This window comes from Haliotis cracherodii, unplaced genomic scaffold (genome assembly GCF_022045235.1).
Source record: "Haliotis cracherodii isolate W230 unplaced genomic scaffold, xgHalCrac1.p SCAF_3, whole genome shotgun sequence".
Lineage (NCBI taxonomy): Eukaryota > Metazoa > Mollusca > Gastropoda > Lepetellida > Haliotidae > Haliotis > Haliotis cracherodii.
In genome coordinates, this window is record NW_027266286.1 from 14926599 (window position 1) to 14952335 (window position 25737).

Here is a 25737-nt window from a genome sequence, read left to right on the forward strand (position 1 = left end):
ATTTCTCCTCCCTTACATTGACCAGGGCTATTCTCCTCCCTTATACTGACCTGGGCTATTTCTCCTCCCTTATATCGACCTGGACTATTTCTCCTCCCTTATATCGACCTGGACTATTTCTCCTCCCTTACATTGACCTGGGCCTAGATTTTTGAAACGATCTTAGCTAAGATAAATCTTAACAACTTACGTTCAAAGATAAGATATCTTAAGGTTAAGATAAGATAGATTTTCGAAACTATCATAAACCTGTCGCAGATCGTTCAGAGTTACGATACCTGTCGTAACTCTGACAGAGAACTCATTTGTGTTAGAGATTGAAAAAGCGGGGTGTTTCCCAGTGACGTCACGGGGATTTCCCAGCTGCATATGCGTTCAGCATTTAACATGCGTGTTCAAGTCTGATGTTAAGTGATGTATACTGTTTATTTTTATGTTTATGTCAAAAGTCAAGTTTATATTAGTGTAAACACCAACATTATACATGGAAACACTCAAAACAATTATTGTTCAGGAAGCAGTGCACTCACAAGCAAGATTTTATAACAATCTAAGCTTGTTAAGTTTGTTTTGTTACTTATGTATCCAATATATTTCACGAATAAACCAAGGACTTAAATACAATATCAAGCTATTAGTATTTAGATGATGAAATTATTTTTTTATCTATCTAAATCCATAATTATTTTCAAAATTTAAAAGTGACACTAATTTTCGTTCGCAAAGAGAGATAATTTAGGAATTGTCAAGTTATGTTGTCTCATGGAACACGCCACAAGTTAACGTGAACATACATATAATGTAGTCATTTTCTATCCTTTTAAATTAAGTAGAGCTAATAAACTGATTTGTCTGATTTCATTTAAATCTGGCTGAGGAGCGAAATACTTTGTAATGTGTCAAATCTATTCCAGAACGTAGTTCAATGATGTTTGGCTTGTCTGACAGAATTGCTGAGGATCATTTACTAGTATTTGTCCGTTGACCCTATACGTTACAAGGATTTTATTGTCTGAATGGTCTCAAGGATATCTATATTTTTTTAAAACATAAAACAGGAAGATGTAGACTTAAATATTAAAAAGACCAAAATATTTTAAAACCGGCTTATTGAATGCAAAGATTATTGTGTTGAAAATGTGTATTTTATGTTGATCAGTAAATTTCATTCAATAAACTTTTTTTCTGCGAACATATATTTGAAAGTGAATTTTGGACAATGTGCAATCTATGCTACATTTTGACGAGAACCAGAACGAGCATGGGAACTCATTTTTTATTTGATTTGTCGATACAAAAATCTGTGCTTAACTTTTGCTGTCAAAATTTCAGTAAATTGTTATATTTATAAGGGAATACATCTATATGCCGTTAATCACCTGTTTTCAAAGAATGCAATTGTTTGACAGACAGTTTTTTATCACTTTTTATCAAATATTTGTCTTTCAAGAGGATATAGATAACGTAGGTATTGAATTTAAAACGAAACAAATTACAATTACTTTTGAAGAAAAATATTAGATATTGTATACAAATATTTGATCACATGTATTTCCTTGTTAAGTCAATAAATACTACACTGTATAGTTAAAATTCAATTATTAAAACCACCCGCCCCAAAAGATTTTAGATGTAAAAACTTATGCGAAACCTTTATGGTTGTTTTTACATATGTAGATTGATATAATTTTATAAAATGCGAAAATAAAGACTAAAGCATTGACGCAAATGCGACTCAGAAAATATAACAGCGGAACTCTGCGCTTTATGAAAACTGTACCATTGAGCAAGGTGTCCCAGGCGAATACAAAGGGAAACCACTCTCAACTAGAGTTTGAACTAAGATTAGCTCCCCCTAAACTATCAATAAGGTCACGGTCATTACTGTAGCCTGCCGACACCTTCCGTTTTTATCCTTCCCAAATTATCCAAAAGGTATGTTGTTTCACACTTCTTCAGCATGGACTCGGATAGAAAAATAATGTAAGCTATCGACTCCACAGTTAAGAACATTTTTGACGTGAAATCCTTGATGCGTTCTTCGTGTTTTCGAAGTGTCAATTTGAATCACTCAGTTTTACAAAATGAAATGTCAATGTTTGAACGTAAGCGGACTAGTTGTTTGGCACAATATCTATGGAAAAGTATGCCGCCATCTTGGATGAAGATAAAATAAACTTACGACAGGTATAGGGCTATCTTAGATTTACGAAAAACTTAAGATATCTTAGGGCTACGATAGTTTCGAAAATAGGCTACGATAGCCTACGATTTCCTTACGATAACTTTACGATAATCTTAGGGCTAAGATCGTTTCGAAAATCTAGGCCCTGAACTATTTCTCCTCCCTTATACTGACCTGGGCTCTTTTTCCTCCCTCATACTGACCTGGGCTATTTCTCCTCCCTTATATTGACCTGGACTATTTCTCTTCCCTTATATTGACCTGAACTATTGCTCCTCCCTTAGATTGACCTGGACTATTTTCCCTCCCTTTATTGACCTGGGCTATTTCTCCTCTATACTGTAATTAAGTGTCATAATTGACCTTGATGATTTATTCTCGTTTAAACTTACTCCCTGTATTGAAACTTGTCATGTTGGTCAGACAAATGAGGACTATTTCTTCTTCTCTGTACTCTAAATGTTACATTAACCTGGACTACTTCTCCTCTGTACTGTAAGTGGCATATGAGAATATATAATATATTAGAAATTACACAAGAAACCAGTTTGTGCACATTTCTTGATTCATTTCTTTGTCTCGATTGGGCCGCTCCTTCGTCCACGTGAGTGAGTGAGTGAGTTAGGTTTTACGCCGCTTCTAGCAATATTCCAGCAATATCACGGCGGGTCAGTCCACATGAAGGAGGACGATGGTCTACAACTGTGACAAGCCCAAAGGTACTGACATTTTGTTTTCTATAACGGAGTACTGGTACCCTACAGCTGCAGTACAAGAGTACTGGTACCCTACAGCTGCAGTACAAGAGTACTGGTACCCTACAGCTGCAGTACAAGAGCACTGGTACCTTACAGCTGCAGTACAAGAGTACTGGTATCCTACAGCTGCAGTACAAGAGTACTGGTACCCTACAGCTGCAGTACAAGAGCACTGGTACCCTACAGCTGCAGTACTGGTACTCTACAGCTGCAGTACAAGAGTACTGGTACCCTACAGCTGCAGTACAAGAGCACTGGTACCCTACAGCTGCAGTACAAGAGCACTGGTACCCTACAGCTGCAGTACAAGAGTACTGGTACCCTACTGCCGCAGTACAGGAGTACTGGTACACTACAGCTGCAGTACAAGAGCACTGGTACCCTACAGCTGCAGTACAAGAGTACTGGTACCCTACAGCTGCAGTACAAGAGTACTGGTACCCTACAGCTGCAGTACAAGAGCACTGGTACCCTACAGCTGCAGTATAAGAGCACTGGTACCCTACAGCTGCAGTACAAGATTACTGGTACCCTACAGCTGCAGTACAAGAGTACTGGTACCCTACAGCTGCAGTACAAGAGTACTGGTACCCTACAGCTGCAGTACAAGAGTACTGGTACCCTACAGCTGCAGTACAAGAGTACTGGTACCCTACAGCTGCAGTACAAGAGCACTGGTACTCTACAGCTGCAGTACAAGAGCACTGGTACCCTACAGCTGCAGTACTGGTACCCTACAGCTGCAGTACAAGAGTACTGGTACCCTACAGCTGCAGTACAAGAGCACTGGTACCCTACAGCTGCAGTACAAGAGCACTGGTACCCTACAGCTGCAGTACAAGAGTACTGGTACCCTACAGCTGCAGTACAAGAGTACTGGTACCCTACAGCTACAGTACAAGAGTACTGGTACCCTACAGCTGCAGTACAAGAGTACTTGTACCCTACAGCTGCAATACAAGATTACTGGTACCCTACAGCTGCAGTACAAGAGTACTGGTACCCTACAGCTGCAGTACAAGGGTACTGGTACCCTACAGCTGCAATACAAGGGTACTGGTACCCTACAGCTGCAGTACAACGGAAACCTGAATATCATTTGCGGAACTGAAAACCAACGACCGATAAACTAATGCAAAAAGACATTATCAGATCATTCGATCTCCAATGCTAACGACCCATTACGTCGGCCAGCTGGTGCATATCTACATGATGGTGTTGCAGTACTCATCCATGACCCTTTCACGAACACCAGGAAGACACAGGCTGGTGAGAGTCATCAGCACAGCAGACATAAAAAACAATTTAAATAAATAATGCGAGTCCCATCTTATACTTAGATTTGCTACACTGACCTCTGCCCTATGTGAACTGAAGCCGAGGGCCAGCAAATTACCATAATTATTCTAACATTAGACCTACCAAACTCAATCACCATTTGGTACACAAATTATATGTATGTGTTTGACTTCGGTCGGTCTCTGTTCCCTTAAACATCCTCCAAGCTTCAATTATCATACGCCTCTGCTCAGTGGCCATAATAACGGCTTAGTGAGGATTGATTCTAGTGTATTGCCATGAGTAGTGGATTTGACTTGTATTTTAGTTATATTCTAAAAACTAAAAAATGTTTGATCAAGGTTGAATAAATCTTTATACAGGTTCAAATTTAAATGCTGAGAGTAGTATATGCTGTTTGGGGATGGTTAGATGTTTCAGATTCATCTGTATCAACCCCAGACATCTCCCCAATCAGTGATTTACACCCTAGTTATTGACTGCTGATGTAATCTTGTACTTCCAGACAACCTCCTCACTGAGTCGACATTTCCGAATAACCATGAACCAGCCTGGAGCCAGGCGATGGGAAAGATAAATCATTGACACGTCAGTGAGGTGAGGTGAAGTGGGGTCTAATGGAGTGAGTGAGTGAGTGAGTGAGTGAGTGAGTGAGTGAGTGAGTGAGTGAGTGAGTGAGTGAGTGAGTGAGTGAGTGAGTGAGTGAGTGAGTGAGTGAGTATGTTTTTATGCCGCTTTTAGCAATATTCCAGTAATATCACGGCGGGGGACACCAGAAATGGGCAAGTTGCGTGCACGTGGATGTGTGTGCACCCGGACATGTCAAGACTTCATATAGAGATACGCTGCAGTGTTAACATGGATACCCCACTCAGACACAGTTTACTCACTCCGAGCCAACCAGCCCTGTTATCACCTTAAAGCCAGGTGCCAGGCAGGGTAACAACAAGTACCATGTTTAGTATGACATGGCCCGGGATCGGATCCTCGACCTTCTGCTCTCCGGACAGATGCTCCAATCACCAGCCACAGAGGCAGTGTTGTAATGTCATGTTTAGGTAACCTTTTCTGTCTATCTCAGCTACATAGTGCTTTAAGGAACTGAACATTAACCACTGTTGTAGGTCATGTTTATCATCATTGTAATGTCAGTGAGCACAGTAAGGCTGGGATAGACACTGCAACTTGCCCGATTGTCTGAGACCAGTGAAAATCCATAGGGACCAGTTGTTTTCTCTCAAAATCAAATTAATCTACATAAACCTGAAATGATTTTGTTTGATTGTTTGTTTGTTGTTTAATGCCACACTCAGCAATATTCCAGCAGTATGACGGCGATATGTATTAATCGAGTCTGGACCAGACAATCCAGTGATTGACATCATGAGCATCGATCTAAGCAATTGGGATACGATGATATGCATCAAGCAAGTCTGACCACCTGATCCCGTTAGTTGCCTCTTACGACAAGCATGGGTTGCTGAAGACCTATTCTAACCCGGAATCTTCGAGGGACTAGGTACTGCGGGTGCGGGCGGTGTTTTTTTGTTGTTGCTTGTTTCAGGTACCCAAATATACAGTTGTGAGCCATCATCCTGGGAAAGGGCCTCCCTACATAAACAAGCATACAAACTCCTTTTGCTGCCAGGACCATAACACGAGATGCGCAGTAAAGCAGTGAGCATGCTACAATTGATCGCATTTTTTTTAACTATTAGTATTTTTGTATTTTTTTGAAAACAGAAATAAAAACGAAACGTGCGGCAGACTTTATGATGATGCGGGCGGTGCCTGAGAACAAAGATTTTATTTTTTTAGTCTTATAAATGAATGTAGGTATATTTTTAAAAGGTACTGACTGAGTCTGAGGTACAGCAGGTACTGCATGCTGCGTCGTGGGTGGTTGTCCAGGATGCCGCCCCGCATGCTGATGATGGCGATGAGCAGCTCCATGAAGAAGCACACAGACAGGATGATAAGGTAGCCCAGGACATGGTCGTGGAGGTCCTGGGTGCACGCCACCTTCCTCTCGAAGTCCACCACACCAAAGATGATGCCCAGGATGATGATCCTGAAACAAAAAGGAATCATTCAGCTGTAGAAACTAACAGGTTTGAACCACTAGTGAGTGAGTGAGTGAGTTGGGTTTAACGCCGCTTTTAACAGTATTCCAGTTAAATCGCGGCTTGTCAGCTTAATGTGGGAGGAAAGCCCCAAGTGATACAGGTCTCAGATGTTTACCACTTCGGAGAAACCCACGAGCACGGGTACGGTGCTGACAAACCTAGAAACATAATCAGGGCGAACCGGGATTCGAACCCACAATCATGGGTTTCTGGCGTGCCCAAGGGACGCAACTCTGCACAGCAAATTGCGGTGCCTTAGACGACTGGGCCACCCGTGCCCCCTTGAACCACTAGTCCTTATAATGATAACATATAGTAAAACCCGTAAAAATGACAAATGTCTACTAGTCCTTATGATACCTTAATTATTGGCCAGTTTGGCAAGGACTACAGGACTAGTGCCAATTTCTAACGCTGTCATTACTTCTAGATCATGGTGTCATAGGTCGAAGTAGAGACCTGGATTACACTCCGTGGTAGTCACGTTGTGTCACAGCAGTCATAATGGTTGGCTATTCATATTATCACAGCAGTCATAATGGTTGGCTATTCATGTTGTATCACAGCAGTCATAATGGTTGGATATTCATGTTGTATCACAGCAGTCATAATGGTTGGATATTCATGTTATATCACAGCAGTCATAATGGTTGGATATTCCCCTTGTATCACAGAGTTCATAATTGTTGTATATTCATGTTACATCACAGCAGTCACAATGGTTGGATATTCACGTTATATCAGTGCAGTCATAATGGTTGGCTATTCACATTGTATCAACAACCGCCTCCGTGGTCTAATGGTAGAGCGTCCGCCCGGAGAGCGGAAGGTCCGGGGTTCGATCCCCAGCCGCGTCATACCAAAAGATGTTAAAAGATGGTACTTGTTGTTACCCTGTCTGGCGCTCGGCATTAAGGGGCTAAAACAAGGACTGGTCGGCTCGGAGTCAGTATATTGTGTCTGAGTGGGGCATTCATGTTAAACTGCGGCATGGTATCTCAGTGAGCTAGCACTATAAATCGGCATCAGCCCGGACTAGTACAAGCAGCCACACAAACACACACACGTACATGCCCGTCGCTATATAAGTGCAATAATCTTGGACGCGACGTTAAACCCCATTTCACCTCACCTCACCTCACATTATATCACAGCAGTCATAATGGTTGGATATTCAAGTTATATCACAGCAGTCATAATGGTTGGATATTCATGTTATATCAGAGCCAGTGAAACAGGACCAGACAGATACTCTTCTTACATTGTCATATGTACATTTCTTAAGTCTCGGGGTCCCTACGAAAGTTTAAACTGCATTTGTCACCAAAAATAATATTGTTTTTCAGCTTTTTATTTCAGGGGGTGAAAAAGCTTGCCTGATGGAAAAATTGAAGCAGTTAGCCATGTTGGAGCTCGATCCTGCCTAGGTTCTGGCAAGGTTTCTCTGGGACCACCACCACAGAGCTCCAGATAAGCTTTTGGTGTTGTGGGTATTTTGCCCATGCATTTTAAAATCATTGGGTATCAGTAATTCTATCTGCGTATTCAAATTTCTGTTACCCACTAGTTTTTACACATGTGGGTGTTTAAGTTAACTATTAAAAAACACTATTCATCTAGTCCCTGCAAACTGGTGTCGTGTGGGTTCGAGAGCTTTATAGGACTCAAAAATACCACGATACTTCCACAAGAAAGTGTGATGGCAAATGATCATGATGTAACTGTCATCGTGGAGTTTGGCAAGGTTGACGGAATGCCGTTTATAATTTCAAAATAAGTTGCTGATTTGCTAATCGAATACGCAGGGTTACTTCACAATATTTTGATGATACGCACAAGTTTTATTTTTGCAGCGTATCTGTAATGTTCGTTGCGTATTTGATACGCTTGGATTATATTTTACTGCGTATTTCTGCATTTCTGATGCGTATTTCCCGCAGATACGCAGTTTATCTGTATCTCTGTCACCACCACTGTGTATTGACCTCACACACTTTGTATGACAGGATACAGATGTGAATGGCGTAAGTGCTGATACACACTATTGTCTCTCCAACACTGGACCGATGAACATCACCAATGCATATTAATCATGACATGTTTCAAACTAAATAGTGGTTAAAATTAGTATACACATTAAACTTTAACTTATCCGACCTGATCTACATGTATCTCTTCCTGATGAACATGAACAAGTCGATCAGGGAATTAAAAAATCATTATTCTCACACTTGGCACATTTTGTAGTTGTTTTGTAACCATATGGGTAACCTTTAATTGAGAAAAAGGTCAAAGACAAATATGTGGGTACATCTTTGATTATTGGTCAACCTTTCCAGCGATAGTGTTAAAAGAGCAAAGATAAAAAGGTTAGGAGGAAACATGCTTCTGGGTGTCAGTGGTGCACCATCTTGCATTTCAGGCAGGGTATAATCAATGGAGATGCCACATATAGAGATAAGAGACCTACAAGGTGAAAATCAACAGAAAGCCATTATGAGCTTTAACAGTAAGAAAGGTTGGGTGTACCAAACATGATAATGTACTCAGTAATGTTGGTCATACTGACTGGAAAGTGATCTTAGACACTACAAAATTACATCCCCTTGCTGTGACAGGATCTTCTGAACATGGGTTTGGCCGTTCCTCTTTTATCAATCAAGATGACATAAATGTTGAAAGCAGCAATAAACCTCTCTCTCTCTCTCTCTCTCTTTGCGACTCTTTCTCTAAGGGGAGTAAACTTTAATCAACTTACAAATAATCAATATTGTTTAAAAACACCCTTCAACACTTAAGGACATCAGCAATGTTAACAAGCTCAATAGACACTTCTTATTATTCAGGCCTCGATCAAGTGTTAACTGCGTAGACGTTCATGTCTATTATAGTCTTGAACACCTTATACTGACAAAGACTCTCCGTGTACCTAACAACCTACAGATATATTAGCAAACCCCACAGCAGCACCATAACGAAAGGCCCCAGCCAACTAAATGAATATAATCAGATTCTATTCCCTAAATAACAGTCACTGCTAAAGTGGAGGATACTCAGAGCAGCCTCATCACGTTAGATTTAAGCTCGGTAAAATGTACAAAAGGGTAACAGCTGCTGAAAATATCTTCTCGTAAGTTGCAACTCTTAACAGAAATGCAACCACCTGTATTATCAGGTTGAGACGTAATAGCTCAGAGTGGACACGTTGATACCCACACTTACACTAAACCTGATCAGTAAACATCAATAAGAGCTTCAGTCCCCCACAATAGCCTCCTCCCATCTGAAGTTCTGCCTCCAGGGCTTACCACTGCAGAGATAATCAAGTGATATGGGTCTTCTGTAGCCTTGCTCCAAGGCTGTACTGAAAGACAAGTCCATGGATGTGTAGTAATTCTATCCTCCTAATAGGCAAGTCTAGATATGTGGACAGTCTTAAGACTCCAGTTTCTAACAGTGAGTGAGTGAGTAGTGTTTTACGCCGATTTTAGCAATATTCCAGCAATATGACGGCAGGAGACACCACAAATGGGCTTCACACATTGTACCCATGTCAGAAATCGAACCCGGGTTTTCGGCATGACGAGCGAACGCTTTAACCACTAGGCTACCCGACCGCCCCCAAGTCTCTAATAGGGACAACTTGTTCTTATTATTAACATAATGTTAAACTAATAATTATTGCCTTAGAGACTTGTGCAAGTCTAGGGCTTCTGTAACAGGCTGTGGTTCTGGTGGTTGGGGGCTGGTTGAGGCAACTCGTGTGTCTTTGGACACAAGCAATGTGTACAGAGGGAGGCCTGGGGTCACGGGGTCACCGAGGCAGTGAAGCAGTGTCTTAGATGACATATAGTTCCAAGAAATAAAGTTATCTCATTCAAAATAATATATCTACAAAATAATATATATAATCCAAATCGAGCCAAGGACAAATATCAGGCCTAGGCCGAAGAAAGACTTGCCAAATCGTGATAGACTAATGGATTCCTGTGTAGACTTTCATGTCTATTATAGTCTTGAACACCTAGACTGTAGTTGGATTCCATTTGAAATATATTCTCCAGGGTCTGGGAGACGGACTAGCAGTGTTTTACAAGATGGTATTATGATAAATGTCTATTTGAATTACCTTTTTGTGGGTACTGAAGGCTTGAGACAGATATATACGTATGTGGTTAGCATTGCAGAGCTTTTGGGGATGTACTGTTGAGGTGTGAATTCAAACAGTGTTTGAACAACACAAGACAAATTGTTTTAGTCATTTGGTTTACATAAATAACCATTGTTTTTTATTTTTGTATGTTTTTAACATGTTCATTACATTTCTGATTTTTTTGCCTTCGAGAATAACTACCACCATTATGGGTACCTCTAAGACTTCCCCTCCTCTATCTGCCCAGGATTCCCAGCAGGTTAGCATGTTCCCTCTTGAAGAAGCTGAAAGCCTGCTTCAGTGATAATAATCAGACATGCTGTTCCTTTGATGAAGCTTGAGTACAGAAGTGCACATAAATCCAGAACACCACTTACTGTATTCGATGTAATAAGCATCCCACTCTAATAAGTGCCCACGGCAACATTTGCTAAGATATTGGCTAGTCCCAGTTAGCACCCCTTCCCATTGATCAATGTACACAGGACATTTATTTGTGTATAATACTCACTCGTGTGTTTTTTTTCACCAAAATAATGTTCTAGTAAGAGCCCCCTATTTCTAATTTTGAGGGCGCCCCGGGCGCTTATTACTTCGAATACGGTAATTTTTCCCTCTGAGTCTCATTGTTCTCCCCTGAATCCTATGCAACTTTTGTCAAGACCTCTACCTCAATTGTTAAACTATATTAGCTACTGACTGGCCACAGTGTCCGATCTGTTGCTGACCCTGGACACGGAACATCAGACCAAGCCGCCGCACAACAATCTCTAATACTGTGGTCTCGCCAAGCTCAGACTAAATTCAACCAAAAAAATACAAAGACTATTACCATCTTCTAATATAACAGGAGTCATCAGGATTTGCATTTTCAGTACAGTCCAACCTGTCGTCATGAAAACATAAAAAAACCCAAAAAAACTCCCTAATGATGAAAATCTTGAGTTCACAACTAATCTGACCTGTATAGCAAGTTTCATCTCGAAATATTTACTGGTTTGGCTATTCTTATTTTGCAATATCAGTCCAACTTGTCTTCATAAAAAAAACATAAAATAAAAAAAAATATATCCCCAAACATCAAAAGGCACCAGTTTACCATAAAACTGATATGTATAGCAAGTTTCAACAAGAAAAACTCAACGGTTTAGGAGTTCTGCCAAACTATTACAATTATGGAAAGTCCCTTGTAATGTACCAGAGTTGCAGCATGGGGGCCAAAAGGTCATTTCAGGATTGACTGTATTTTTAAGTTCACTGAGGTATGAATCGAAAAACGGATTCTCACAAAAAGTTTGCACATCGGTTTTTCGATTCATACCTCAATGAACCGAAAAAATACACAGTCGATGCTTATAATTTAATTCGATAATGAAAACATGTTTTATCGACAATAGTTGAACCAAAAACAGGTGTATAAATCAATGCCGACAAAAATGACATAATGATTGACATTCCAGGTGTAGGAATTCATACTGTGGTGTGACATGAATCAGGTGATTGTTTAATTTATGCAAATAACTTGACACGCCTACAAAGTCAGTAGCCAATCAACGGAGCGTAGGAACAATACAATGTTCATAAGACCTGCCAATCAAGGCAAGGGGCGAGAAGAAGTGCAACAGTCTGACTGTAACGAACTGGGAGAAGGCGGCTGTTTCAAATGACATGGTCAGCTACCTCCAGATTCAAACATTAGTTCCCTGAGAACGGAAAGACACAGTTGGAAAAATGCTAGATCTCTAGTTAGAAATGAAACCTGAAGACACGAAAGTTGTGGAACTGAGGCGAGCGGGGAAAATACAGGCGAGCGAGCCTGCACGTTTGCTGTTTCATTCCTTCACGGTCTACAGTCGCAAAGGGTTGTTTGGACAATGAATATGCATGAATTTCGCTAAATGTCCTGTGCATGAGTATTGATACTCTAAAGCAGAAAGGGATTTCCCCGAATGTAATTTTGGGATTCCCCGACATTCCATAGTAATGAAAGTAGTCCGCCTCGGTGGGCGTGGCTTAATTTTTTGCATTCATTGGGAAATGCAATTATAACACGTGACCAATTCAGCTAATCAGAATGCAGGAATATCAATGAACACAATGAAAATTTAATTATTAGACATTGTACTCCTTTCAGCTAGTTGAACTTTCATGGTTCCTGAAGGCTGGGAGAAATCAATTCATCTGCCACACTAAATTATTTCTTGTTGTATGGACACACATCGTCAATGTTTTATCACGAGTTGTTCAGCACTCACCAACAGAATCATCTCAGCCAAACAGTTCTTCATAATGTCTCTGATATTCTTGTTAACCACAATCATCAGAGAACACATTCAATTGATCTGTGACCGGCAGGTCTTTGAAGATTGGCATTGGGAAATCAGGAACACCATACAAAGATTCACCCTTGACAATGAAAAAAAGTTTCATGTTTGAGGAACAATTACCGAGAAGATAACTAGATCCATCTCATTTGTACTAATTGTAAAAATAAATACTCATTGGTAACATTTCATACATCAATCCAATGGCTTGACACAACAAACCCTGAAACAAAAATATCCAATATAGCCTGTGCAAGTCTATAATGTTTGGTAAGTCTAGATTACAGCAGTTTCTAAAAGTAAAGAAATTCTCTTGTCTCCATTTTGTTATATTTTATTAAGAAAATTTAACTGGTTTTTTTTCTGTAAAACTTGTTCATTTCAGAGACTAGATGTTAGCTAGGGTGACACTTATACACCAAATTACCCCTGAATGTGTTTGAGTCATAACTGCCCTGAGGTAAGGTGACATTAGACTCTAGACAACATTACATTGTGTGTAAATATCAGTCGGAGAGTGACTACTTATATCTATTACCTACTTAATCTTTGACCAGAACATTAATAATGTTTTATGATTGTGAACCTAGAGGTAAATAGCTGCAACGCAGTAAACATGGTAAATACATTTCACATCGAGTTACAACAATTATCATTAATTACGGTAGTTTTTTTTTATCAGGGATAAGTGAAAGATGAATGATAAGTTATTGTTCACAATATCTTCAAACAAGTAACATACAAACACATTGCCAGTTAGAGAAGTGAGTGAGTGAGTTGGGTTTAACACTCAGTATTCGAGCTATAACAGGCGTGTCAGCTTTTGAACAGTATTCCAGCTATAAAAGGCGTGTCAGCTTAAAGTGGGAAGAAAGTCCAAAGTGATGCAGGTCTCGGACTTTAACCACTTTGATGAAACCACTGCTGCTGACAGACCTAGAAAAAATGATCGGGGCTTCATTCAGAAGTGAACCATTATTTTCTTAATAACTGACAATGGTGGCTACAAACACATGACTTGTTTTAGGCTTAAATCAAAGAGCAGTGTAGGTTACACTGTAGGGCTAGTCATGACAGCTGAAGCCTTCAGACTGCATGGTGGTTCCTCACCTGGTACCTGAGGCATTCCTAATCTCCAGTCAGTCTGCATATCTAATATAATATATTCTACTTCCACAATCAACAGATACGAGTGATTTCTCCGAATCAAACAATGTTATGGTTGATATACTATTTCTCTACAATTTTGCCTAATGATCTACAGATGCGTCAGTTTTACTTGCACAAAATGCACATTCAGAATGGCCAGTGAATAATGGCTCAGAATCAACTCCAACTACTACAGCTTGATATCATCATAATGGTTTATAATCTTCACTTAGCCAATATATCTAAGACACAAACGATAGATTTGTTTATTTTCTTCTTTCTAACAATAGAATCACTGATACAAAAAGTGTATGATGTCATAACTCCATTAGAGCATAATTTCCACTTGTATAGGCCCAGGGGTCCAGACAATCCAATACAAAAACACCTGGTTTGAACAGCTGAACATGGGAAACCATCTTCCAAACTACGATAACAAAGGCTACACGCATCTGTAACTTGGACTCAGGAAATCGTGAGGAGTTTGGTTCAGAAATAGCTCAGTCAGGTGTGGGTGAATATAGTGGTTTCTGGGCTTGCGGGATGATATCTGAGCCCCATCTTCGCACTTGGCAGACATACCACCCCCTTGTCAGCCTGGAATTCTATTGTGTTGCAACAAGCAGGGAATCCTGTATGGAACACAACAGGGGGCACATATATGTCCTTGTGACTTTACACTGTTCAGCAATTAATTGATTACATGAAAGTTTCTTGTCTAAAATGAACTGATACTGACAACAATATTGAGTTAAAATACATATTTAGGTTGAATTCAAGTATTTTTAATTAAATATGTCAACAACGCATTATATGAACAATCACTATCATTATTACATCATATTATTTCCACATTCTACCTTTGGAAGTGCTTAGTAATGATGCAGTTCCACAGCATTAATAGATATTCAAAGCATAAATTTCAAACACATATTTCTCTTGAACAATTTCACTAACATTAATCGCTCCAGTGTCAAAAACCTGTTCACCAAACGCCGTCATAAATATTCAAAACCATTTTCCTTTCACCAAATGAAAACATGAATGCCACGTACTGAAGTGACAAAATCCATACTGAAACAAAAGCCTGTACCATCTGGGATAAACGTCACACTTACACAACAAAGGTCACAAGCCGATTATTTAGACAGCTACAGGTAGTCATTTGTTTTTGTCTGTTTCATCAGTTTGTAGAGAGAGCGAAAGAGAGAACAGCATGTATGTTTTGAGTCCCAACACAAGGCACTTAAACTGAATGTCATTCATTTTGAACAACAATAGCTGCATGAGTAATGTCCACTAACAGGTTTTTGACCATGATGGCCACATTGTAAATGGGAGCTAACCCTCATCTTCCCGAGGCAAGAGAGTTAACTGACTTTAAAAGTCCAGTTTCCACCCTTGCCGAACTAGGCTGGAATTCCTGGGCTCGATCGTAGCACCACCAGTGGTTATTACGAGTTATGTCCCTTCTAAACCTCTTCTATGGACCAATCAGATTCCATCACTTGCATTTGTTTCAAACAAAACGGTGGTGCCCAGTCAAGACGATATGGTCGATCATCAAGATCTATGTTGTGATAAAACGGTCTTACATCGCAAAGTGCATCAAATCACACGAGCACCTTGATAAAAAACATGAAAAAGTTTGGAAAATATCTGTTGACAACGAGTTGGCGGTGCACATGCTTTGCTAATCCTGCAATCGACCGAAATCTGCGAGACAGATTACAAACCGGATTTCGATTTCATTGCGCGATTTTGATTGGACTATGCATAGACTCATTAGTCCAGCCAAAATGTAACTCCATAATATCAGCCTAGTTTGGCAAGGGTGGAAACTGGACTTTTATAGTCAGTTAGCTCTCTTGTCTCAGGAAGATGCTACCCTCCTGAATAATTGGGGTTTCATCATTGGTAGAAACAGGCAGGTGAAGTTTCAGCGTCACCGGTGAAGTTCCTTCACGGTCTTCAGTCTCAAAGGGTTGTTTGGACAATGAATTTGCATGGATTTCGCTAAATGTTCTTTGCATGACTATCGATATTCTTAAGCAGAAAGGGAATTCCCTCGAATGTAATTTTGGGATTCTCCAACATTCCGTAGTAACGAAAGTAGTCCGCCTCGGTGGGCGTGGCTTAATTTTTTACATTCATTGGGAAATGAATGCAATAACATGTGACCAATTCAGCTATTCAGAATGCAGGAATTCCAATGAACACAATGAAAACATGTCTTTAAAATAATAAAAATGTTTCTTCGAAAGAACCTTTCCTCTTCTGCTGTTTTCATAAACTGTGGCATCAAGCAAATTAGACTTGGTTGGTTTGGTCTAGACTTGCCTAAATTTTAAAAAAAATACACCTAAAATATACAAATTCCACAGTCATGGTGCAGGACTTATCAAATACCACAGCCATACACTACAGGAATCCAGTACAGCCACTGACCCCTAAACTCAACAGTTATGATCAGAAGGAAAATCTACAAATTAAAATGAAATAATGCCGGACTTCAAACCACCTAACAATGAAAATCCATTCTGAATGTTTGACGTTCAACTAATCATGTTTATACATCTCTATCATAAATCTTAGTCTGGTAAATAAGATATGCATGATATAATCAGTTCAATGTGGAAATAATAGCATCAATTTACAACCACGCAATAGGACTATTTCATTGTCTCACTCAGCAATGGAGGAAACATGAGAGTCAGTTGATTCAGGAAGTAGAATGAACAGACTTAAGAGGTTGTCCAGAATCCACCATGTAATGGTTAACACATAATTTTTTCTATATTTCGCATAATGACTTATTATGAGCTGCATCAGTTTTACCGTAATCGACGTAATAAGCGCCCAGGGCTCTCTCAAAATTAGAAATAGGGGGCTCTTATTAGAATATATTTTGGTGAAAAAACAGAGTTGAAAGACAGCCTGAAATGTTTATATACGACAGATATATTTTTCCATAATTTAATTGCCCATAATTAAGGGTGCATATAACACGTCTTATACACGAATAAATAAGTCTTGTGTACATTGTGTACATTGATCATTGCTGATTGGGATTGTTCACTAGCCAATATATTACCAAATATGGCCGTGGGTGCTTATTACGTCGAATATGGTACTTGTTAAATTGTACATTCAGAATGGCCAGTGACTTCCTTGCTCAGAAACATTTGTTGTTTCGTTTGTTGTTTAATGCCACACTCAGCAATATTCCAGCTATATGACGTCAGTCTGTAAATAATCGAGTCTTGACCAGACAATTCATGAGCATCGATCCATGCAATTGGGATCGATGACACGTCAGCGAGCCTCGGACCACCCGATCCCGTTAGTCACCTCTTACGACATAGTCGCTGACGTTGTCATGACGGCTTAATTGATAATATCGATCATTATCTTAACGTATAATATTTTCATATCAAAAGTGAAATTCAATCCATGTGAACATCAATCAATAAAACCAGTGTCTCATATGCAGCAAAATGCTCTCCTATTGTCACCGTTGCATTCAATTGCTATGTCATCTCAAAGCAGGAAACATAGCAACTTATGTGCAAAGATTTCATCAGAATATCCGTTTACTGTGAGACATGGCTATCAACAGATTAACAATTGATTCTTGTCATTGTGCGGGACACCTAAAACCTACTGTGTGAACAGGATCTCTCAGAGTAATTAATAATTTCTGGTTTTGTCTGGTAAACAAACAATTGTTGATATTAGTTCCACTGGGAATGCTTATAAGTACACAAGATACTCTGTGAAATGATTCCCTATTCCAATTTTTTTTAATTGCTAAAAGTGGTATAAAACTCCATTTTTTTGTAAAACCAGTCATGATTTAATTGGCAATGTACACCAGAGCGTTCCAACCCCCTCTTGGTGCCAGATGCCCATTCGTGACCAATTCGTGTTATTCCGGGACAAGCCGAATAACGACTCGTGCCCCTCTCGTGGCCATTTTGGCGATTGGGTTACGTCTTAGTGCAAACGGGCATAGCTGAAAGAATTGTCAACTCGCTGCGTCATGATTCACGTATATTTGCCCCATATATCATATACGTTCCAGATGCTATTTGGGACACATCGGCACTTACAGTATTATACAGTATGATTGAACACATTTAACTGTATCTTGGGTATATTTTAAAATGCAAGACATATGTAAAAGCAAAAACTATTCCTGATTGATTCTTTGACCTTTCATACTCGCATTCTGAATGGTTTGTCATATTTTCGCACGTAACATTCATCAATGGGGGCATGAGTCTTCCAGCAGGTTACAAAAAGGGGCGAGTGGTGGAGAATGGCCAGATGCCATGTCCTGTGATTCCAGATGCCGCAGTGCAGTACCAATACCCATGGTCATGTATTCTATGTGAAAATCCCAATCTAAATTGGGGCGGTCAGGTAGCCTAGTGGTTAAAGCTTTTGCTCGAGACGCCGAAGACCCAGGTTCGATTCCTAACATGGGTACAATGTGTGAAGCCCATTTCTGGTGTCCCCCGCCATGATATTACTGGAATTATAGTTGCTAAAAGCGGCGTAAAATCATACTCACTCACTCAACCAACCAAATTAAATTACTTGTACCAGTTGTGCACACTGACATGACTCAAAGAGTTCTTAAATTGGATGCCAAGACAAATGGTTGATGTCTAAATTTGGGGGTGGCACGCTTATACCATGAGGATTCATTCACAGGGTTTCACTGTCTATAGAGCAACAAATTAACTCAGAACCTACTACACCGACATCACTTGTAATAACTAATGCCCCTTCTATGGACCATTGACAGTGTCAAGTCACAACAATGTGCTAAATCAGTATTGAACACAACATGCAGGAATTTCTGTAAATTGAAAACCATCCTAATGACAGATAAATTCATTGGACAGGTTGTAAACTACCTGAGCGACACTGATGACAAAGTCGGACAGCTTGTTAGCATTCACACGATAGAAACCAATAGCTTTCAATTTTCTTGTCACTGACAGGAATACCGGCGCTTAATTAAACGGTGCTAGTTAATCACGAACGAGACAAGTTGATAACGGGAACAATAGATAATTCCTGCTTGTTGCTGTGCCGAACATTAACAACCTGATGTGTGAGAGCAGATGTTACCGCCTTCAGCAAAACCGTAACTCTTAAAATGTATGATTGAAATATATTGGATACAATGTGGCAGGGCTTTACTGAAGATGTCACCGAAGCCTCAATATCATTTTTTGGTTGGTTGGTTTGTTGTTTATAACGCCACACTCAGCAATATTCCAGCTATACGATGACATGCATCAACCAAGTCAGCCAGCCTGACCACCCCATCCCGTTAGTCGCCTTTTACGACAAGCAAAGTCGCCTTTTACGGCAAGCATGGGTTGCTAGCAATATAGTGACTGAAACAGAGTTATCAATAAATAAACAATGAGTGGGACTTGTTTATCTACAATAAAACACTGTTGGGAGAATAAACCATGAGGGGCACACGAGTCGTTTATTTCTTATACGAGATATTATAAGGATGTTAGTAAAAAGTACACATTTCAAACATATTTACCCGCATTTAAATAATGACTACTTGAATAGAATCCGACTGTAGCAATGTTGAACAAGTCCAATTTATGAACAGGGGTTTAAATTTAGTCTTTCTCGCATATTCTCACAAGCTTCATGTTGATTATCTGTACCTTTTTTCCCCAATACCGATTGTCATATCTGTCCAGCCACGTATATGGGGAACAACTCACGAGACAATTCCCTCTAAAAAATAACGCCGCCCAGTTTACGACGCCATCAAGTTGTGAGCGCATGTTCGAATCCCCAGAAATGACGTCATGACAGAACAACGCTTTTATCGTGAAATAAACCATGCTTCGTTCTTCATTGCAATTTATCCCGTAGCTATCTTATACTGATAAATGATATGATTGAGCCGGAAAGCATGTGAAGTCATGTAGTTTCAGCTCAGCTTCATTCATTGTCATAAATAAATGGAGAAGTACCTGTATTTGCAAGGGCTTCTCAGAAACAGAAACAGCCCCTTACCATTATTTCTAGAAGGCCCCAGAATCACCACCGGCCTGTCACACCAGTGACTGTAACAATGGCTTTTCAAACAGTGAGGAGCCTCAAGGCATTTCCACCATAATGAGTAAGTGAGTAAGTTGGGTTTAATGCCGCTTTTAACAGTATTCCAGTTATATCACGGCGTGTCAGCTTAATGTGGGAGGAAAGCACGAAGTGATGCAGGTCTCAGATGTTTACCACTTCGGTGAAACCCATGAGCACCTAGAAACATAATTGGGGTGAACCAGGATTCGAACCCACAATCATAGGTTTCTGGCGTGCCCAAGGGACGCAACTCTGCACAGCGAATTGCGGCGCCTTAGACGACTGGGCCATCCGTGCCCCCTCCACCATAATGACAGCACTTTAAGTCTAATGACATCGTTTCTGGTTTGGAAAACACATGCAAAATGCATTGAAAGTAAAACCAGTCCAAAGCTTCTGACAGCTGTTATAAGAAAGTTATGTGCACTTCTGGTTCAGTGATGATCACTTCCGGTTGGATAAAATACATGTCCTGTGCAGTGCGGATTGCAAACAGAAGTCCTGCCTCTACCGACCTTAATGAGAAAGTTGTGACTACTTCTGACTGAATGATATCACTTCTGGTTGGGGAAACTTCATGTCATTTCTACATGGCAGTGCTTAATTATCATGTAATAATCAATAAGTCAGGTAACAGAATTTCATGAACGTTTCAGAGTATTTGACGAAGCATTCCAAATATTTCATGAAGTATACAGAGTATTTGATGAAGCATTCTGAGTATTTCATGAAGTATACAGAGTATTTCATGAAGTATACAGAGTATTTGACGAAGCATTCAGAGTATTTCATGAAGTATACAGAGTATTTCATGAAGTATACAGAGTATTTGATGAAGCATTCAGAGTATTTCATGAAGTATACAGAGTATTTCATGAAGTATACAGAGTATTTGACGAAGCATTCAGAGTATTTCATGAAGTATACAGAGTATTTCATGAAGTATACAGAGTATTTCATGAAGCATTCAGAGTATTTCATGAAGTATACAGAGTATTTCATGAAGCATTCCAAATATTTCATGAAGCAGTCAGAGTATTTCATGAAGCATTCAGGGTGAGTGAGTGAGTTGGGTTTAACGCCGCTTTTAAAGTTATTCCAGTTATATCGCAGTGTGTCAGCTTAATGTGGGAGGAAGGCCCGAAGTGATGCAAGTCTTTGATGTTTACCACTTCGGTGAAACCAACGAGCACGGGTATGGAGCTGACAAACCTAGACACATAATCGGGGTGAACCGGGATTCGAAACCACAATCATAGGTTTCTGGCACACCCAAGGGACGTAACTCTGCACAGCGAATCGCAGGGCCCTAGACAACTTGGCCACCCATGCCCCCTGAAGCATTCAGAGTATTTCATGAAGCATACAGAGTATTACATGAAGAATTCGGAGTATTTCATGAAGCATTCAGAGTATTGAAGAATCATAAATTTTTTTAAATCATAATCCCATTCCCCCCCTCCCCTTCCAGAATATCAAATGGATGGTCCCTCACTACAATTTATAAAGAAAATATTGGTGAGAATGCATCATGGCTGAAACCAAACCGAATGACAGCATATTCCCCGACTGATCAACAAAGCAAACATATTCTACCATTGATCAAACGCAAATAATTACTTTTCAAAAGCTTGGTAATGACTGGAAGATTGCCTTCATTCTGAATCACTCATGTAATCACTGAATAATGTTCCCAGGAATTTCACATTCAACATATTCACTCAACTTCCACTAAGATCACCTCAACCAGAAACATGAATATTTGAAAACATTGATAACAATTTCATTAACAGTACCCAAAATACCAAGCAGGGTAATTGAATCTTTTTTAACTGCTTAAATCAATTAACTGTACACACACACAAAAAAAACCAGCTCGTTTTTATTTAATCAATTTGAAGGATTACATGTGTAAACCCAGGTGTTCGTATGGATCTTTTTAAAGGCTTTTATTTCAAGTCAGCAAAACATCACATCCCATTTGGACACACTATGGCAAAAACATCTGCCTTTAAAAAGATAAAACTGACAGAGGAAGTACAGTTGAACCTCGTTGTGTCGAACTTGGATGTGACGAATTTCTGGCTTCCTCCAACTCATTTGGGAGTCCCAAGTATCCAAATTAAGCATAAAATACCCCTTATGTTTACATCTCAAACTCCCGATAACTCGAAGTTTTTTCCAGGTTCGAGTTTGATACAAGGTTCGACTGTACTTGCAAAAACTGAAGCAGATCCTTCCCTGTCATTGCCTCAAAGCTTCTAAAGACTTAAATACCTGTGACCATGTACTTCCAGTTCAAAGACATTATTTCCATACTTTGACCTGAATCAAGACAGCTTCTGAAGGTCCAACAATTACCAAGTCTCAGGGTGGTTCATTTATGTGCAACAGAATTTGCCAATTTATACAACCATGTTTCACAATAGATGTCAGACATAAAATACAGGGTTCACTCTTGGAAATTTCTCTGGCCCTCTATGTGAAATTTCAAATATTCCAGAGGTACACTCACACTTGCCCATACAGCGCAATGTTAAAATGCCCCACTGTATTTGAAAATGTGGGCCTTTTTTTCAAAGGACAGACTGCAGGGTATATATTTGTTACATGATGGTGTAAGGACAGACTGCAGGGTATATTTGTTACATGATTGTGCAAGGACAGACTGCAGGGTATATTTGTTACATGATGGTGTAAGGACAGACTGCAGGGTATATTTGTTACATGATGGTGTAAGGACAGACTGCAGGGTATATTTGTTACATGATGGTGTAAGGACAGACTGCAGGGTATATTTGTCACATGATAGTGTAAGGACAGACTGCAGGGTATATTTGTCACATGATAGTGTAAGGACAGACTGCAGGGTATATTTGTTACATGATTGTGCAAGGACAGACTGCAGGGTATATTTGTTACATGATGGTGTAAGGACAGACTGCAGGGTATATTTGTTACATGATGGTGTAAGGACAGACTGCAGGGTATATTTGTCACATGATGGTGTAAGGACAGACTGCAGGGTATATTTGTTACATGATGGTGTAAGGACAGACTGCAGGGTATATTTGTTACATGATGGTGTAAGGACAGACTGCAGGGTATATTTGTCACATGATGGTGTAAGGACAGACTGCAGGTATATTTGTCACATGATGGTGTAAGGACAGACTGCAGGGTATATTTGTCACATGATGGTGTAAGGACAGACTGCAGGGTATATTTGTCACATGATGGTGTAAGGACAGACTGCAGGGTATATTTGATACATGATGGTGTAAGGACAGACTGCAGGGTATATTTGATACATGATGGTGTAAGGACAGACTGCAGGGTATATTTGTTACATGATGGTACAAGGACAGACTGCAGGGTATATTTTTTCATGATGGTGTAAGGACAGACTGCAGGTATATTTGTCACATGATAGTGTAAGGACAGACAGCAGGGTATATTTTTTCATGATGGTACAAGGACAGATACAGGGTATATTTGTCACATGATGGTGTAAGGACAGACTGCAGGGTATATTTGTTACATGTTGGTGTAAGGACAGACTGCAGGGTATATTTGTTACATGATGGTGTAAGGACAGACTGCAGGGTATATTTGTTACATGATGGTGTAAGGACAGACTGCAGGGTATATTTGTTACATGATGGTGTCAGGACAGATACAGGGTATATTTGTTACATGATGGTGTAAGGACAGACTGCGGGGTATATTTTTTCATGATGGTACAAGGACAGATACAGGGTATATTTGTCACATGATAGTGTAAGGACAGACTGCAGGGTATATTTGTTACATGATGGTGTAAGGACAGACTGCAGGGTATATTTGTTACATGATGGTGTAAGGACAGACTGCAGGGTATATTTGTTACATGATGGTGTAAGGACAGACTGCAGGTATATTTGTCACATGATGGTGTAAGGACAGACTGCAGGTATATTTGTTACATGATGGTGTAAGGACAGACTGCAGGGTATATTTGTTACATGATGGTACAAGGACAGACTGCAGGGTATATTTGTTACATGATGGTGTAAGGACAGACTGCAGGGTATATTTGTTACATGATGGTGTAAGGACAGACTGTAGGGTATATTTGTTACATGATGGTGTAAGGACAGACTGCAGGGTATATTTGTTACATGATGGTGTAAGGACAGACTGCAGGGTATATTTGTCACATGATGGTGTAAGGACAGACTGCAGGGTATATTTGTCACATGATGGTGTAAGGACAGACTGCAGGTATATTTGTTACATGATGGTGTAAGGACAGACTGCAGGGTATATTTGTTACATGATGGTGTAAGGACAGACTGTAGGGTATATTTGTTACATGATGGTGTAAGGACAGACTGCAGGGTATATTTGTTACATGATGGTGTAAGGACAGACTGCAGGTATATTTGTCACATGATAGTGTAAGGACAGACTGCAGGGTATATTTGTCACATGATGGTGTAAGGACAGACTGCAGGTATATTTGTTACATGATGGTGTAAGGACAGACTGCAGGGTATATTTGTTACATGATGGTGTAAGGACAGACTGCAGGGTATATTTGTTACATGATGGTGTAAGGACAGACTGCAGGGTATATTTGTTACATGATGGTACAAGGACAGACTGCAGGTATATTTGTTACATGATGGTGTAAGGACAGACTGCAGGTATATTTGTTACATGATGGTGTAAGGACAGACTGCAGGGTATATTTGTTACATGATGGTGTAAGGACAGACTGCAGGTATATTTGTTACATGATGGTGTAAGGACAGACTGCAGGGTATATTTGTTACATGATAAATATGTAATTAACATGTACTGTTGATTATTCCATTGTAATTCAGTTGATGATGATACACGACAATAGCTGACTAATTCCTTAATAAACACAACAATAGCTGACTAATCCCAGAATAAACAATGACATCAACAACAAAAATATCAAATGTAAACACTTTGCATGCATGCTTCCCACTCCATCATCAATTCAAACAATGCTCTTTGTAACGATGGCTCGATGGCTCGGTCCTGATAATTCAATCTGACACCTCCTCTACATACCATATTTCCCCTAATAGATGCAGGAACTCAGTGCTTTGGCTGGTGAAAAATACCACTGGGAGATAATTTTGATTCTTCTAGCTATCATCAGACTTAAAAAATGGACATTTTGGATAACAATCAGGCGGTGTCCTATAAAATGAACCGATCCTAAACCCTAAGAGGACCTCTAAAAGACCCATGTGAAAACCAAACAGGAAGTATTGAATAGGAATCTCTAATACATGCCGACCCGTAAAGATCCGGGGTAGAATAGGTCTTCAGCATCCCATGCTTGCCGTAAAAGGCGACTATGCTTGTCGTAAGAGGTGACTAACGGGATCGGGTGGTCAAGCTCGCTGACTTGGTTGATGCATGTCATTGATCCCAGCTGAGTGGATCGATGCTCATGATGCCAATCACTGGATTGTCTGGTCCAGACTCGATTATTTACAGACCGCTATCATATAGCTGGAATATTGCTGAGTGCGTCGTTAAACAACAAACAAACAAACAAACAAACAAACAAACAAACAATCTAATACAATCT

The 25737-nt window shown here is 39.8% G+C and overlaps 1 protein-coding gene across 4 annotated transcripts in view; it reads right to left on the reverse strand.

Annotated features, from left to right (window-relative positions):
• The window catches only part of LOC139475935 (diacylglycerol lipase-alpha-like), a 165434-nt gene that overhangs the window by 67151 nt on the left and 72546 nt on the right, over window positions 1–25737 (reverse strand). For all 4 annotated transcript variants that reach the window (XR_011654035.1, XM_071259150.1, XM_071259149.1 and 1 more), the window contains exon 2: window positions 6102–6313. Coding sequence is in view for 3 of the 4 variants with exons in the window: in XM_071259150.1 (XP_071115251.1) it covers window positions 6102–6313 (212 nt within the window). In the remaining variant the exon portion in view is untranslated. The remainder of the gene's footprint in view (window positions 1–6101; window positions 6314–25737) is intronic.